General features: G+C 42.7%; 1 protein-coding gene across 1 annotated transcript; it reads left to right on the top strand.

Annotated features, from left to right (window-relative positions):
* Positions 1-7,317: 7,317 nt before the first annotated feature.
* Positions 7,318-14,766, top strand: CIMAP1A (ciliary microtubule associated protein 1A; the record flags this gene model as incomplete). The annotated part of the gene is made up of 6 exons (XM_081320678.1): positions 7,318-7,426; positions 10,002-10,199; positions 11,282-11,383; positions 12,136-12,257; positions 12,831-12,968; positions 14,689-14,766. 6 exons carry the CDS (start codon positions 7,318-7,320, stop codon positions 14,764-14,766), a joined length of 747 nt encoding a protein of 248 aa, XP_081176804.1.
* Between the last annotated feature and the right edge of the window lie 429 nt (positions 14,767-15,195).

Genomic DNA, 15,195 nt, shown 5'->3' with positions numbered 1-15,195 from the left:
GAGTTCTTCACAATAGACGAGAACAAATTAGCTTCTGAAAATATCTAGATAAAGAGTAATATCAGCTTTAACTGAAATTAACATGATTATTTAGAAGGAAAATATCAAATATCTTATTTATTCCATATGCAGGCTATTCCCTAAATCCTATAGTCATCTTTTGGCAGAAATTAAAAGAAGAAGTGACTGTGACTTCATCTAAAGTAGCATTTTAGATATATCCAAAACATGTGCAGAGTCCATCCTTTTTTAAGCCTGGAATTGCAGGCCATCATACTTATTCAAATGCTATAAATGTTGTGAACCTAGCCCTCTGAGCTTCAAAGTAGTTTGTATGAGCTAATCAGTTTCTCCCTGCCATCCTTTCCTCACTCTATGGTGAGGTTGCTTTAAAAAAATCAAATGGACAAATGTACTTATTCAGAAGTGATAAATGTACTTATTCAGAAGTGATGCCAAATGAGTTTTAATTTTTGCTGTCAAAGGCATTATGCAACTTTCCTTTCTTAATGGATTTTCTCTGGGAGAAAGATAAAGAAATGGTAAGGAAATGCAGAAATAATCTAGATGAAAAACAGTATATTTAGACCCCCCCACATTTTTTTTACTAGTGTGAATTATTGCCATCTGTTTTCAGAATTTGTTGGTCTAACAGATTTTCATCTCCAAGGTGAATAACAGTATTGGGAGAAATTTGACTAGGAAAATATAGGTGTCTATGTATGGGAAGGTCAGTGCCCTCTTCCCATACAGCACAGACTGTCCAAATCTTTCTTTTACAATATAGAAAATTACATTAGGAGACCTATTTATGGATCTCCCACATATATAGATTGACCCTAATTCCTGACACACAGTCCAGACTTTCCTACTTGTTCTTTGGGTTCTAGAACACTAAGTAGTACTATGAAAGGTAACTGTTTGTTTCTATGACACTTTCATGAAGATTCTTCTTATGCCCTCATGGAGGGGAGGGCAAATCCTTGCAAATAGAGATGGGTCCTGACTGGTCAGCATTCCATCTTCTCTTTGACCCATCCATAGCCTGCTGAACAGAAGTAAGGAAAGATATCACTGACAAGAATTATATATCCAGTTTCCCAAGGCGAAAGGTGAATTAGCGTTTGGTTGTTTAAGAAAATCCTTATATTCCTCATTTCTCTCCCATTCCTTTTTATAGTGTAATTGGTTTCTATGAGCCCTTAGAAATTCATGCCAATTGGAAGCTTGATATGGGTTATAAGGAACTTCAGGATATATCAATTTAAATAATTAACCAAATAAATTACTATATGAACAGAGGGAGACAGATTTCAAACTAGCCTAAATACTGTCTTCAGATTTATCATATATCAGGCTTCATTTTTTAATCCCTTAATTAAGCTTAGGCTTAATCTCTCTTTTCTTTCTAATAAAAGAAGGGCAACTCAAACTCTTCTTTGCATTGCCTTTTTGCTCTTTGGATATCTTCTATAATTACACATCTCTTTGTGCCTCTTAAACTGATAAATCAATGCAGCCAAATGATTGGCCTTAAGAAAAACTGCACAATATATTTCAATTGTTAACATTCAGATCTTTTATTTGGAAGCAAGTCTTGTATAATTCTGTCAACCTGTTTATTTCTAGATTAAAGGCCTTTTGTTAAGAGCCAGTTTATGATCTATTTTCTTAGTTTGATCATGCACCTCAGTGCTTAGGCTCTTAATGATACCTATAACAAATTTATCACCAGTTTTGACTTGGTATCTCTAATTCATATTTAGGACCAAGCTGATCTGTCCTTGTAAATCAGGCATGTCAAACTGCCAACCTGCGGGCCAGATGCATCACGACAAAACCGCACCCTCCCCATTGCCGGCAACGGGGAAAAAGTCACAATACATTGCGCGACATCATGTGATGTCACGAGTTTGACATGCCTGTTGTAAATCATCCATTGAGTTTTCTACTTTGCCAGTTTAACAGTTGAAATGTGTTAAAACCTGTTGGGTTTGTACTATGATAGCCTGAACCTTTTGATATGTGAGTTGAGTAAGAGACTGTGTACTTCAAAAGATATCAGATTAATTCAGAAGGCCTTAAGCAAACAGACATCCATCTGATGATATGAGTGTACTTCATGAAAACTTATGCTTTTTAAATAAAATATGTTAGTCTAAAAAGCTGCTACCAGATTCCTGATTTCTGGCTACCATAGACCAACACATCATTCCTCCTACTAGGTCTGCCAGACCTACAAAATATAACCAAACAACATTCTGGAAAAATAAAATAAGTGCAACTATATTTTATATGTGTATAGGTGAGTTCAATCCAGAAAAATCAATGTACATTTTTTAGGGGAAAGTATTTAAGAATCAAGGGACGCAGTGGCTCAGTGGGTTAGGACGCTGAGCTTGTCGATCAGGAGGTCGGCAGTTTGGCGGGTCGAATCCTGAGTGCCGCGTAACAGAGTGAGCGCCTGTTACTTGTCCCAGCTTCTGCCAACCTAGCAGTTCGAAAGCACGTAAAAATGCAAGTAGAAAAATAGGGACCACTACGGTGGGAAGGTAACAGCGTTCCATGCGCCTTTGGCGTCTAGTCATTTATTTATTTATTATTTAGATTTATATACCGCCCTTTCCCGAAGGACTCAGGGCGGTTTACAGGATATTTAAAAGAAAATCAATACAAAAGTTAAAACAATTAAAAAAGATTAAATGAAACCCTGAGAGAAAATAAAAACCCCAGTTAAAATTAAAAATTCTCAGCCTGGGCCAGAGAGCTCGAAGAGCCAGGTCTTCAGGTCCTGGCGGAATGAACGGAGGTCGGGGGCAGTCCTAAGCTCCGCAAGCAGCTGGTTCCAAAGGGCAGGCACGCCCACTGAGAAGGCCCTACCCCTGGGTGTTACCTGCCGGCAATCTTTAACCGGCAGCACCCTGAGAAGACCCTCCCTGTGGGAGCGCACTGGACGAAGGGAGCTTGATGCTGGCAGCAGGTGTTCCCTCAGATATCCCAGACCCTCGCCATTTAGGGCTTTATAGGTCATCACCAGCACCTTGAATCTCACCCGAAGGGCAACCGGAAGCCAATGCAGCTCGCGGAGTAGAGGTGTTACATGGGAGTATCGGGAGACCCCCATCACAACTCGCGCGGCCGTATTCTGCACCAGCTGAAGCCTCCGGGTGGTCCTCAAGGGAAGCCCCATGTAGAGAACGTTGCAGTAGTCTAAACGGGAGGTTACGAGCGCATGAGTGACTGTGCGTAGGGCATCTCGGTCCAGGTAGGGTCGCAACTGGCGCACCAGGCGAACCTGGGCAAAAGGCCCCCTGGTCACGGCTCCTATATGATCTTCAAAATTGAGCCGTGAATCCAGGAGGATGCCCAAGTTGCGAGCCCTATCAACGGGGGGTAACACCTCACCCCCCATCGTTAGAGATGGAATAGTCTGGTTGACCCGAGATGCCGGTATGCACAGCCACTCAGTCTTGGCAGGATTGAGACGAAGCCTGTTTCTCCCCATCCAGACCCGGACTGCTTCCAGGCAATGGGACATCACGGTGAGGGCATCGCTGGGTTGGTTCGGGGTGGAGAAAAAAAGTTGGGTATCATCAGTGTACTGATGATACCCCACCCCGAAACCACGAATGATCTTGCCCAGCGGCTTCATATAGATGTTGAACAGGAGGGGCGAGAGAACCGACCCCTGAGGAACTCCACAAACGAGAGGCCTCGGGGCGGACCTCTGCCCTCCCGTCAACACCGACTGCGAGCGGCCCAGGAGATAGGAGAAGAACCACCGCAAAACAGTGCCTCCCACTCCCAACCCCCTGAGACGCCGCAGTAGGATACCATGGTTGATGGTATCGAAAGCCGCTGAGAGATCTAATAGGACTAGGACAGAGGAACAACCCCTGTCCTGAGCCCGCCAGAGATCATTCACCAGCGCGACCAATGCTGTCTCCGTGCTGTGCCCAGGCCTGAAACCCGATTGGTACGGGTCCAGATAATCAGTTTCATCCAGGAACAGAGGAAGCTGATGCGCCACCACACTCTCAACAACCTTCGCCAGAAAGCGAAGGTTGGAGACCGGAGGATAGTTATTTAAAACAGCCGGGTCCAGGGCAGGCTTCTTGAGGAGGGGTCTCACCACTGCCTCCTTCAGGGAGGCGGGAAAGACACCCTCCTTCAAGGAAGCAGTTATTACTGCCTGGAACTGCCTCGTGTCTCCTCCCAAGCCGCATAAACCAGCCAGGAGGGGCACGGGTCCAACAAACAAGTGGTGGAGCTCAGCCTCCTCATCATCCTGTCCACATCATCAGGGGAAACAGGATCGAACTCAGTCCAGATAACATGCTCAAGACCGTCCGATTCCTCCATGTCAGACTCCGCCCAGTCAGAGTCCAACCCGGCCTGGGTCTGAGCAGTTCTGTCCGTCAGATGATGACTAAACTCCTCGGCCCACCCCTGCAAGGGATCCTCCCTCACCTCCTGGTTAAGAAGGGAGCGAGTCACCCTAAACACGGCGGCCGGGCAGTTATCTGCGGACGCGATGAGGGCAGCGAAGTAATTAGCTTTCGCCGTCCTCATCACCGCAAGATAAGATCTTATAAAGATTCTTAACTGCAATCAGTCAGATTCGGATCGGGTGGATCTCCAACAGCTCTCTAGACCTCGTCTCCGACGCTTCATCTCCCGGAGCTCCACAGAAAACCATAGAGCCCAACGGGATCTGCGCCGGGTCAGGGGTCGCAAGGGTACAACACAGTCGAGTGCCTCAGCGGCCGCCCTATCCCAGGCATCAACCAAGGCATCAACTGGGCTGTGAGTGAGGGCGATGGGTATAGACCCAAGTGCCATCTGGAACCGTTCCGGGTCCATTAGGCGCCTGGGGCGGAACCACCTGGTCAGTTCCGCAGCCCAGCAGTGGGGGGTAGCATAACGGAAGACCAGCCGCAGGAGATAATGGTCGGATCATGACAGGGGAACAATGACCGGTGAACCCCCTCCCAGATCATCCAACCACTGTCCAGACAGGAACACCAGGTCGAGAGTGTGACCCCCCACATGAGTCGGGCCCTGAATTACTTGGGTCAGGGCCATGGCTGTCATGGAAGCCATGAACTCCCGAGCCAACTCAGACGACCCTCCCAGTGAAGGCAGGTTGAAGTCACCCAGCACCATAAGCCTGGGGAACTCCACCACCACCCCTGAGAGGGTGTCGAGCAGCTCGGGCAGGGCTGTTGCCACACAGCTGGGCACCAGGTATGTAAGCAACAAGCCCATCTGAACCCAAGGGACACATCTCAGGAGGAGGGTCTCACTCCCGCCAGTCTGGACAATGGTGGTCTCCCGCGGACATAAAGTCTCCCTGATAACCACCGCCACCCCTCCACCCCTACCCTGAGCCCACGGCCGGTGTAGCACACGGAAACCTGGGGGGCATAATTCAGTCAGAGGGACCCCTCCCTCTGAGCCCACCCAAGTTTCCGTAATGCACGCCAGATCCGTGCATTCCTCCTCGATCAAGTCACGAACGAGGGGAGCCTTGTTAACAACGGATCTGGCGTTAAAATAAACCAGCCTAAGCTCAGGGACCTGATCACCCTCACCCCCGGGCGAGAGGGTGCTAACCGGAGGGTCGGAGCGCGCCACCGCTCGAAGACAGCGGGGGTGCGATCCCAGCTGTTGATATGGCCCTCCTTGCAACCACCTGCCACCATTCCCTATCGTCGTGGGGATTTGCAGCCCCACCCCAGCACACACAGAACCAGCAGTCTCCACCCCCAACCCTATCTCGCCGGGACCCTTCATAGGCCCAGACTGAGTACCAATTAAAAATTCCCTCCCCACCCTACTGTCCCTCCCCTTCCCTAACCCTTTAAAATACCTAGCTAAAAAATATATCAGGGGCCTCTTAATGCGTATCCACCAGAGGCCCCTAGTTAAGCCCAGCCACCTCTCGGGGTCCCAACAATTGGGCCTGTCATCAAGGGAAATGTTAGAAAGGGAGGCTGGTCGTATCCAGGAGGGAAAACCCCCCCTGAGGGCGTACAAGTCCGATCTAGAATATTGTACTCGAGCCATGAAATGGAACTGTCCGTATGAGCCATTGTTCACGAATGGGTCAGATGTTATTAAGATGATAAGATGTTAGTTAAGATGTAAAAACATTAAATCCGGAACATGTCTTCATCCAGCAATCCGCCAATCCGGCTCTGCTCTCACCTGAGCCGGTCCAGACAAAAGCCCATAACTGTCCTCTCACCTAGCCATGAGATCCAACCTGGGGTGGATAAGGGCAGTCATGCCGGCCACATGACCACGGAGACGTTCTCGGACACGCACTGGCTCTTTGGCTTTGAAACGGAGATGAGCACCGGCCCCTAGAGTCGGAAACGTCTAGCACGCATGTGCAGGAGAACCTTTACCTTTACCTTTTTATTTAAGAATCAGCATTTAATGACAAATTTATTTTTGCACATTACTGAAAAAGTGGGCAAGGTCCACTTTTTGGACAAAGGCCCAAGACCTGAAAAATCTTGTTAGGGGCAGATTGTAATGGAGAAATCTATCTACAATATGGGATTGCTAAAAGTCAACAGTTACTTGATGATACACAGTCACTCCCTTACTCAATCAAAATACTTTTCTTCTCACAAAAGTCTACCATTAATCTTCCCATTTCAATTTCTGCTTTTTATGCCTTCTTTGCTTTTAGGGGAGGCCTGGTGATATTTCCACTAAGTGTATATGTAAAAGGTCAGAACACAAGAAGAAAGGAAATATAGGTAGTCCTCAACCTATGACCACAACTGAGCCTCAAATTTCCGTTGCTAAGCAACATAGTTGTTAAGTGAGTTTTGCTCCATTTTACAATGTTTTTTTGCCACAGTTAAGTGAATCATTCCAGATGTAAAGTTACTGTAGTTGTTGAGTGAATCTGGTTTCCCCATTCACTTGGCTTGTCAGAAAGTCACAAAAAGTGATCACATAACCCTGCGGCACTGCAACCATCATAAATACATGCCAATTGCCAAGCTTCTGAATTTTGATCACTTGATCACAGGGTCAGTGTGAAAAACAATCAGAAGTCATATAAGTCATCTTTTTCATTACTATTGTAACTTCAAACAGTCATTAAACAAATGGTTGTAAATTGAGGACTACCTTAAAGTGGAGATTAAAGACCAAATATTTTCTTAGCCTTTGAATGCCAATTAAAGCAGAAAAAATGTAATAAGGCTTTATAAAATATAAAAGGAAATATCCACTCTCTTTTAAAACATTTGCTCTGTGTTCTTAGTTTCTTAGGTTTTGGAATAAGTATCCACCATGAACCAAGGAGGTTGGATAGGAACATGGAGGCCTCATCATCCAAGAGGCCCAATCATGGCCCAGTATACCAGTCCTGGCCCCAAGTACTCCATACAAGGAGCAACAGGTAAATAAACAGTCATTCAATCAGGACTTTAAAATACAGTCAGTGTTTTGTTTTATATTTATTTATCATTGCCATTTACAGCAGACCCTACCCAAAAATGACTTGGATAACAGTGTGAAACATCCAATAGTAACGATCAGTAGAACTAATTTTTTAAAAAAGAATTCAACATGAAAAGGCATCACAATATGCCCACATGTATTCTCCTTTGGAAATAGTTTTCTGTAATGATTTTCTGCACATTTCAACAGAGTTTGTACAGAGTGATCCCTACCAGTTAGTGCCTGGCATATCACAATTCTTGCTTGATGCTGATATTTTATTTAATGTTATATACTTATTACTTTTATGGCTTTTTGAAAACTGATACTGACTTTGGTGGGTTTTTCCCCCCACTGATTCAAGTAGAATTTAATTGGAGATGTGAAAAATCATCCTCTCAAACCCCAAGTCTTGACATTAAGTCAGGAACACCATAGCTCTTAAAATTTAGACCAGCCACCCCCCACTTTAATGCCCTCCAAAAGTGCTAGATTGCAGCTCCAAGAATTCTCAATCAACAATAGTTGGCAAAAGACAAAATTTTGAATTGGGAATACTTAAACTTGGTTCCAGTTTGGTGATGCTGCTGAGGGCAGATCTACATGTCCAAATTGTACTAGCATGAATTCAGACCACTAACTGTTTCTCAGGGGCAGCCATGGATGGTGCCATCTCTTTCCTGCCCTCCCACTGGCCACCAGGAAGACAACCTCAGTCATCTTTTCCTGCTGCACATAAAAAAAAATTAAATTTGTCCAAAGTTTTAAATAATAAAATTTGCAATAAATTTTTTTTAAAAAATAAATTTGTATCCACACAGGCTATGCTGCCCTGTTTACCCGCTGTGCTTCACTTCATTGAAGACAAACATTGCATTCTAACTGGCCATGAAGAGCTATAGGTTACTGCTCCCCACAGCCATCTTGGTTGTGCTGCTTAGCTGCCTCTCCATTTCTGAATTGCTCTTGATGGATCAATCTAATTTCCCCCTTCATTTCACTACTGGACTGTGAAACTCAAAATCATTCCTACCAAGCTCACCAGTGGAATGGTGAAAGTATGGGGGATTATTAAATAAAAACAGGATAAATTGACAAGAGTTTTGCCAGTTTGTCCCTCTAGCTCAGGTGATAGGAAGAATAAACAATGGTGCTTTCCCTTTGGATCTCCCCCCCCTTCTTTTCATCAACAAAAGCCCCCAATGGAAAGGCATCCATCAATGGAAATTACATGTCCTCAAAGAAATATACATGGAAATGGAAAAGGTTGTTCCTGCTTTCCCAGCATGTGTCGGAAGATTTAAAAAGTAGAAGTCCAGATGGAATACCAAAGATTTCATCCTAGCAAAAGTTGAAGAAGAGGTTGAAATTGGGAAGTGACTTTATTAAGCCATTTTTATTTTTATTTAAGCTATTTTCAGCTGGTTTATACACAGAAATCAAACAACTTTCCCAAAAATATTTGGGAAAGGCAATGTCTTGGTAAGACTACACTTGGAATACTGAAAAAAGATGTTGAGACTCTGGAAAGAGTACAGAGAACAGCAACAAAGATGATTAGGGGACTGGAGGCTAAAACATATAGGGAACGCTTGCTGGAACTGGGTATGTCCAGTTTAATTAAGAGAAGGACTAGGGGTGGCATGATAGTAGTGTTGCAATATCTAAGGGGCTGCCACAAAAAAGAGTGGGCCAACTTATTCTCCAAAGCACCTGAAGGCAGGACAAGAAGCAATGGATGGAAACTAATCTTGTAGAAGAGCAAGCTAGAATTTCCTGTCAGTTAGAAGAATTAATCAGTGGAACAACCTGCCTCCAGAAATTGCAGATGCTCCAACACTGGAAGTTTTTAAGAAGAGATTGGACAACCATTTGTCTGAAATGCTATAGGGTTTCCTGCTTGAGTAGGGAGTTGGACTAGAAGACCTCCAAGCTCCCTTCCAATTCTGTTAATGTCTAGACCAAGTTTCTTGGTTTGACACCCTCCAGATGAATTTCAATCACAATTTCCAGCCATAAGGAAATTTTTGGATGTTGCAGTCTCAGTGCATCCTGACAGTTGCTAGATTGGGGGAAATTAGTTTTTCAGAAGAGAAGATTTGGCTCTCATTTCTGTAATGGATTATAGGATATCAGGAGACAGGGATTACCAACTTTGTTAGTTGTCAACTGAAGCGAAGATGCTAAAACGATACAACTCAATGTGAAATTTCTGGTGACTAACTCTGATTACACCTTTTCTAACGAACACATTTATTATTAAAAGGCATTAGCTTTCATGAACTGCAGCACATAAGTGCATTGGATGAAGCTGATAAGACTTATGCCTTTTAATAAAATTTCTTAGTTAGAAAAGGTGTTATCAAACTCCTGGGTTTTTTTGCTACTGTAGCCTAAGACATCTCTTGTCTAAGGGTTTCCCTGACTGTGATTGGGATCTCCTTGCAGAGTGAGGGTGTCACACAAATTAATGTATCATTTTAGGTGTGGTCACACTACTATAAAGTTGACATGATGCAACTCTTTTTTTCCAGGTTATGTATCGCACATGCCCACCAAAAGGAAAGCACCTGCTTATAGCATGTATGGTGCAAAGCCTCCAAATAGCAAGGACAATATTCCAGGTCCTTACTATGTGCAGGGTACTGTGACTAATAGAGGAAAGAAGACTGGTCCCTCTTTTTCAATAAGTGGGCGAACTGAATCAAAAGTGGAGACTACCCCAGGTCCTGGTGAGTAATAGACTTCTATCCCAAGTATATAAATCAAATGGATCACCTCTTCTAGGAATTCTGACATAACATTTTGAAAGATTCTGTGTGGTTAAATAGAAGCAAAAGCCTGCCATCACCTGTACAAGAAAAGGAATTAATGTTGTCCTATGCATTTTCATCATGCAGAACTATTTTCACTTAACAAGAAGGCTTTGTTAAAAAAAATAGATGTTGGTGGTTTAAGAATTGACCTCAACCTTCAGACAATAGTCACCTTTAGATCAGAAGTCGGCAGCACTCAGATCAAATCAAGTCAAACAATCAATCAATAAGCAAGCTAGTATACCTGGATTATAAGAATGGGCATAAACAGCCTACTATTTGCTCAAAATCTGAATGTTCAGATGGACAAATAGATCACGTTGATTAGAAGATAACTTTTTTTGTGTATACACACACACACACACACACACACACACACACACACACAAAGGCCTTTTCCTCTAGCTTACCACTTTGCATGTTCTTTCTCCTATGTATTAGTTCTAAAATTCTAACCCTATTCCTCTTTGCAAGCAGAATAAATGGTGCAAAGATGATATTTCATCCTGGAACTACATTGACTCATGGTGGCCATAGAACAGTTCCATGTCCTAGCAACAATCCAGAAGTGGTTTGCCTTTGCTTCTTCCAGAAGGGTTTGTTTTTCAGGATTCCAGTTTGGCTTACAGCTCTGGGATTTCTTGATGCCTTAAGTACAATTCCCAAAGTCATTCCAAAAATGGCTACTACATTTTTCAGTGGTGGCAGGGGGGAGGGGGGATACTCAATAATTAACCTTACCTGAATTATTTATGATTTTCAGGAAATTTGAAATTAAATGAAATCAATTTTATTTTTTTGCTGCCCCCCCCCCGCCCCCTCAACTTCTTGAGCCAACCTTACCTACTTTTTAAAGTGCGGTCTCTGATCTAACCATCAAAAAGGAAGAACAAGACCTGGCCCTGAATTGAATTGCCCAGTCCTATTTTAAGACATACAAGGCACAATGAAAATTAAGTTTAAATCCAGTTTTCAGCAATGTTGTTTGTTTCTCCTAGCCTGTTACTCACCTGATAAGGCAAAAAAGGTTATCTATAAAGCTGCCCCCATGCATTCCATGGGATATCGGACTCATGGAGGAAAGGTGGATAGCACGCCAGGTAAGTTCGATTCTTTTTGTTTGTTGTTTGACTTGGCTATTCCTTGAAGGAATCATACCCAGATCCTGTTTAAGTCACAATTCAGAGCAATATCATCTCATAAACTGGGAGGCAGCTCAATTCCATGCAGATTTCCTTGGAGGAAAGCCCAACTGAATTTGATTATGTGTAATTGAACAGAAGAGCATAGAATTGTGATTCTTCCCAACCACAAAACATTTTTTTCTCACTGAGGTAAGCTTCAGTTATGCCTATCTCTGTTGCACTATGTCTATCCACAATTTATTGGACCAATTGTGCAGCAAGAATAGAGACTTGACAGAAAATTGTTTTAAACAACAACAAAAATGGGCATAGCTGGGAAAGAGCCCTTCATACCTCTTTAAACAATAAAATTCAGACATTGCTTTTGGACATGAGAATATTCAAAAATCATTTGTGATGTTTTGTGATAGTTTGATATTCGAAGAAAAATACTCAACAATTCTCATGAACAATCTTCCATAGTCTGGTACCTCCAAGATAATTCGTGGGTTCAATTTTCAGAATTCCCAGTCAGTTTCTTCTATGAAAATTCTGGGAACTGAAATCCTGGAACATGTCTGGAAAGTGCCAGAAAGTGGAAAGCTGTTATTCCCAAATCCTCTAGACAAACCCAAAGTACCACTTTGAAGAACAGCATTTACTTGTCTTTTTCTCCAGGGTTATCAGAATTCTCACTCTTCATTTTGGTAATATTCACATTTTTTCAGGTCCTAACAATTATATGATTCCAGAGGTCATTGGACCACATTCAGTGGCTACCCCAGGCAGCCCTTCCTATTCTATGACAGGAAAGAGTAAGCTTGGACGTTTTGATGAAGACCTTCACAAGGTAATCTGTGGATTCGATTCCTATTTTGTTGTATCAGACTTTGTTATTTAATAACCACAATGGACAACCTAGAAACACACTTGGCTTTTAAACCCAACTTTTGTAGCCTTCTGTTACTTGTACTTTGGCAGCATAATGATCACACTGCTGAGTTGCACTTATCCCCTCCCATTGTCCCTACCTTGATAGAGTCAAAGCTCCATCCAGATAACTAACAGAGGAATGATAAAATGCAGCAATGTTGTCCCTGTTGCAACAGAGAAGAACATGAGTTTGGTGGCAAGATGCTAGAGAGCCTTGCTTTTTGACAGAAGAAGCAAACACCTAGGTTCTTGGGGAAGGGCAGCGAGGAAGCTTCCAACATTAATGTGTCCAGCTCTTTTTACAGTGTTTTCCTTGGAACAGAAGCAGAAGTAATGAATTAGGTTGGCATCCCAAGTCCTATGGAAGCCTTAGGACATCACTGACATATGTGAAAGGGGTCTATAATGAGCTGCTCGGTTTTTCTAGAAGATGATATATGAGCTAAGTTCCTTTTCATCTTGGGACACTGTGTGGTTCTTTCCTTTCTAGACTCCAGGTCCAGCCGCATATCATAAGCCCAGTGTAGAGATCTACAAAAAGAGTGCACCAAAATATACCATGGCAGGCCGAATCAAAGATCACAAAACTGACAAATTGCCTGGACCTGCAGAGTACGAACTGGGAAAGGTGAGAAAAATATATTTTTTTCCAGGAAAAAAAAAAGAAAAATGTCCACCCACCCACCTGAAAAAGTGTTATTTAATTTTCATAAGGTTCTGACATTTATTAGGGCTAAAATGTATGAAGGGAAGAATGTTGTGTTTGTTCTTGTACAATAGAAGAAGAAGTAAGGAGGTTTTGCAATATACTTTAAGAATTCAGAAGTTCTGTGCTTACATTGGTCCCACCAATATTCAATAAGTCTGATCTTTTCCTTTACCCTGCAACATTCGTATATTCCATTCTCATATTCCAATGATTTGTTACATTAGGAATGAAAATGGGCATTCATTCTTCCTTTTATCTTGCTCCAAAAGACTACAGTTAAACTACAGTTGATTGTGATATTCAGAATTCCAACTGTAATGTAAACTCTTCCCACAAACTAAGATAAATCTGTAGCTTTTAGCTTTAATCTAAGAAAAGTGCTGAAAGCCTTCCTCTGGCCACCCATTCCTTGCCCCATGCTGTCAACAAATCTGATTGTCTAACGAAGGGCCATTATATCGGAGCTGCAGAATCTAGACCAGTGTTTCTCAACTTTGGCAACATTAAGATAGGTTTGACTTCAATGCCTATCTTAAAGTTGCCAAGGTTGAGAAATGCTGATCTAGACCATAAGATGGGTAGAAGAGTTATGTTAAGCTTAGATTTTTATGATCCAGACCCGATAGCTCAGATCCAGGGCCTCAAGTGGAATTACAGAGGAAGAAAGGGGTTGAAGGAAGCAAAGGACAGAAGAACTAACATTACAAGGATTGCTCTCCCCTTCTTTTCTATTGCCCCTTGACTAGTAGTGCAAGGGCTCGAAATTGAATCCTTGGAGGCTCCTACAGCTTTCTCAACTGTTTCTGGTTGCTCCCTCTCTTCTTCTGGCTCTTCTTCTACTAGCTTATGAAGGGACGCAGGGAGAAAGAATAGCCATCCTGCACTACATTGCTTTTCCAACTGTATCCGTGGAATCTGAAATGGGGAGCCTAAAGTTCCATGAGACTTAATGGGGTTTCATGGGCGACTAAGGTCAAAAAAATCCCCCAACTTCACTCAAATGCAACAATTTTTTTTATCGTTACAGTGCTCTGGTTTCTGTTCAAATAGTATATCATCAGATATGTGCCTTTTAATCGGACTTCTAGGATTTCTTAAAAAGGCAACTAAAAGTTTCTGCAGCCTGAAAAAGTCTGTAAAGTCTTCTGCACTGTAATATACCTCCAGGGATCCCGTAATCAAAGTTCAGAAGATCTCTCTAGATGGCAGCAGAGAGATATAGCCTATACATAAAAGAGGAATACTTTCACCTGGCTAAGTGGGGGAAGGTATCTTCTGGGGCAAGAAGCTGAGGGACATGGGTGGCTGAAGGTGAGAAGAGACCCGCATGAGGCTCAAGCCTACCACTGCTGTATCAGCAGGAAAGAAGTGGCTGGGTGTCCTTCTCTTTGCTGCACTCGGTTGTTACAAGTCAGGGTTGAGGGAGGTGCATGGTATTTGAGCTCTCTCCTTTGGGGACCCCATTTGCAAAATGGGCCCTGGTGTCTACCACTACTATGTTTACTATTATAAACTATATTTTTCTTATTAGAAGAAAATAAATGCTAATAAAATGTACTAATTTTATAGTAATAAAATGTACCAATAGCCAGAAGACAGGTCTATTTTGCCTTACCTGCTTTCGTCCTCCTGTTTCTAGATATCTTGTGCTCCTGTAATCAGTTTTGGAATCAGACATTCTGATTATACAACCCCTGTGATTGTGGACGTTTACTGATTGTGTCCTCTGTGCAGAAATCACATTGGTTTTTCAACTTGTTTTTATACCATGTTGCTCATGTTTCAAAGCTACCTGTTTTTAAAGCTTCAAAACCAACTAACAACTGTTTCACCATGTTTTATAACCACCTGTCTGGAAGGACTACCACAAATATTCAGTAACCAACTATTGAAACTGACGTTCTAAACTCTCTGACAAAAAGAATGTGCCACAGCCGTTTCTTGGGATGAAGAGAGCCCATTGCAAATTCTGCCCTGCTGAATATATGCCTAGATTCTGACACTAATATAAAGACCATGGTGTCATTCTCCAGAAATTGGAATTAGAAATATTTTATATATTTTTTCGTAAAAACCTACTTGGATTCCTGCTCCAGAAATATTTCACAGAACTTGCTATTCTTACAGTAAGTCACATAAAAATATT

Source organism: Vipera berus (genome assembly GCF_964194415.1).
Source record: "Vipera berus genome assembly, chromosome: 1".
Classification (NCBI taxonomy): domain Eukaryota; kingdom Metazoa; phylum Chordata; class Lepidosauria; order Squamata; family Viperidae; genus Vipera; species Vipera berus.
Note: the sequence above shows the minus strand (reverse complement) of the source record. Positions and strands in the feature narration are given on the sequence as shown.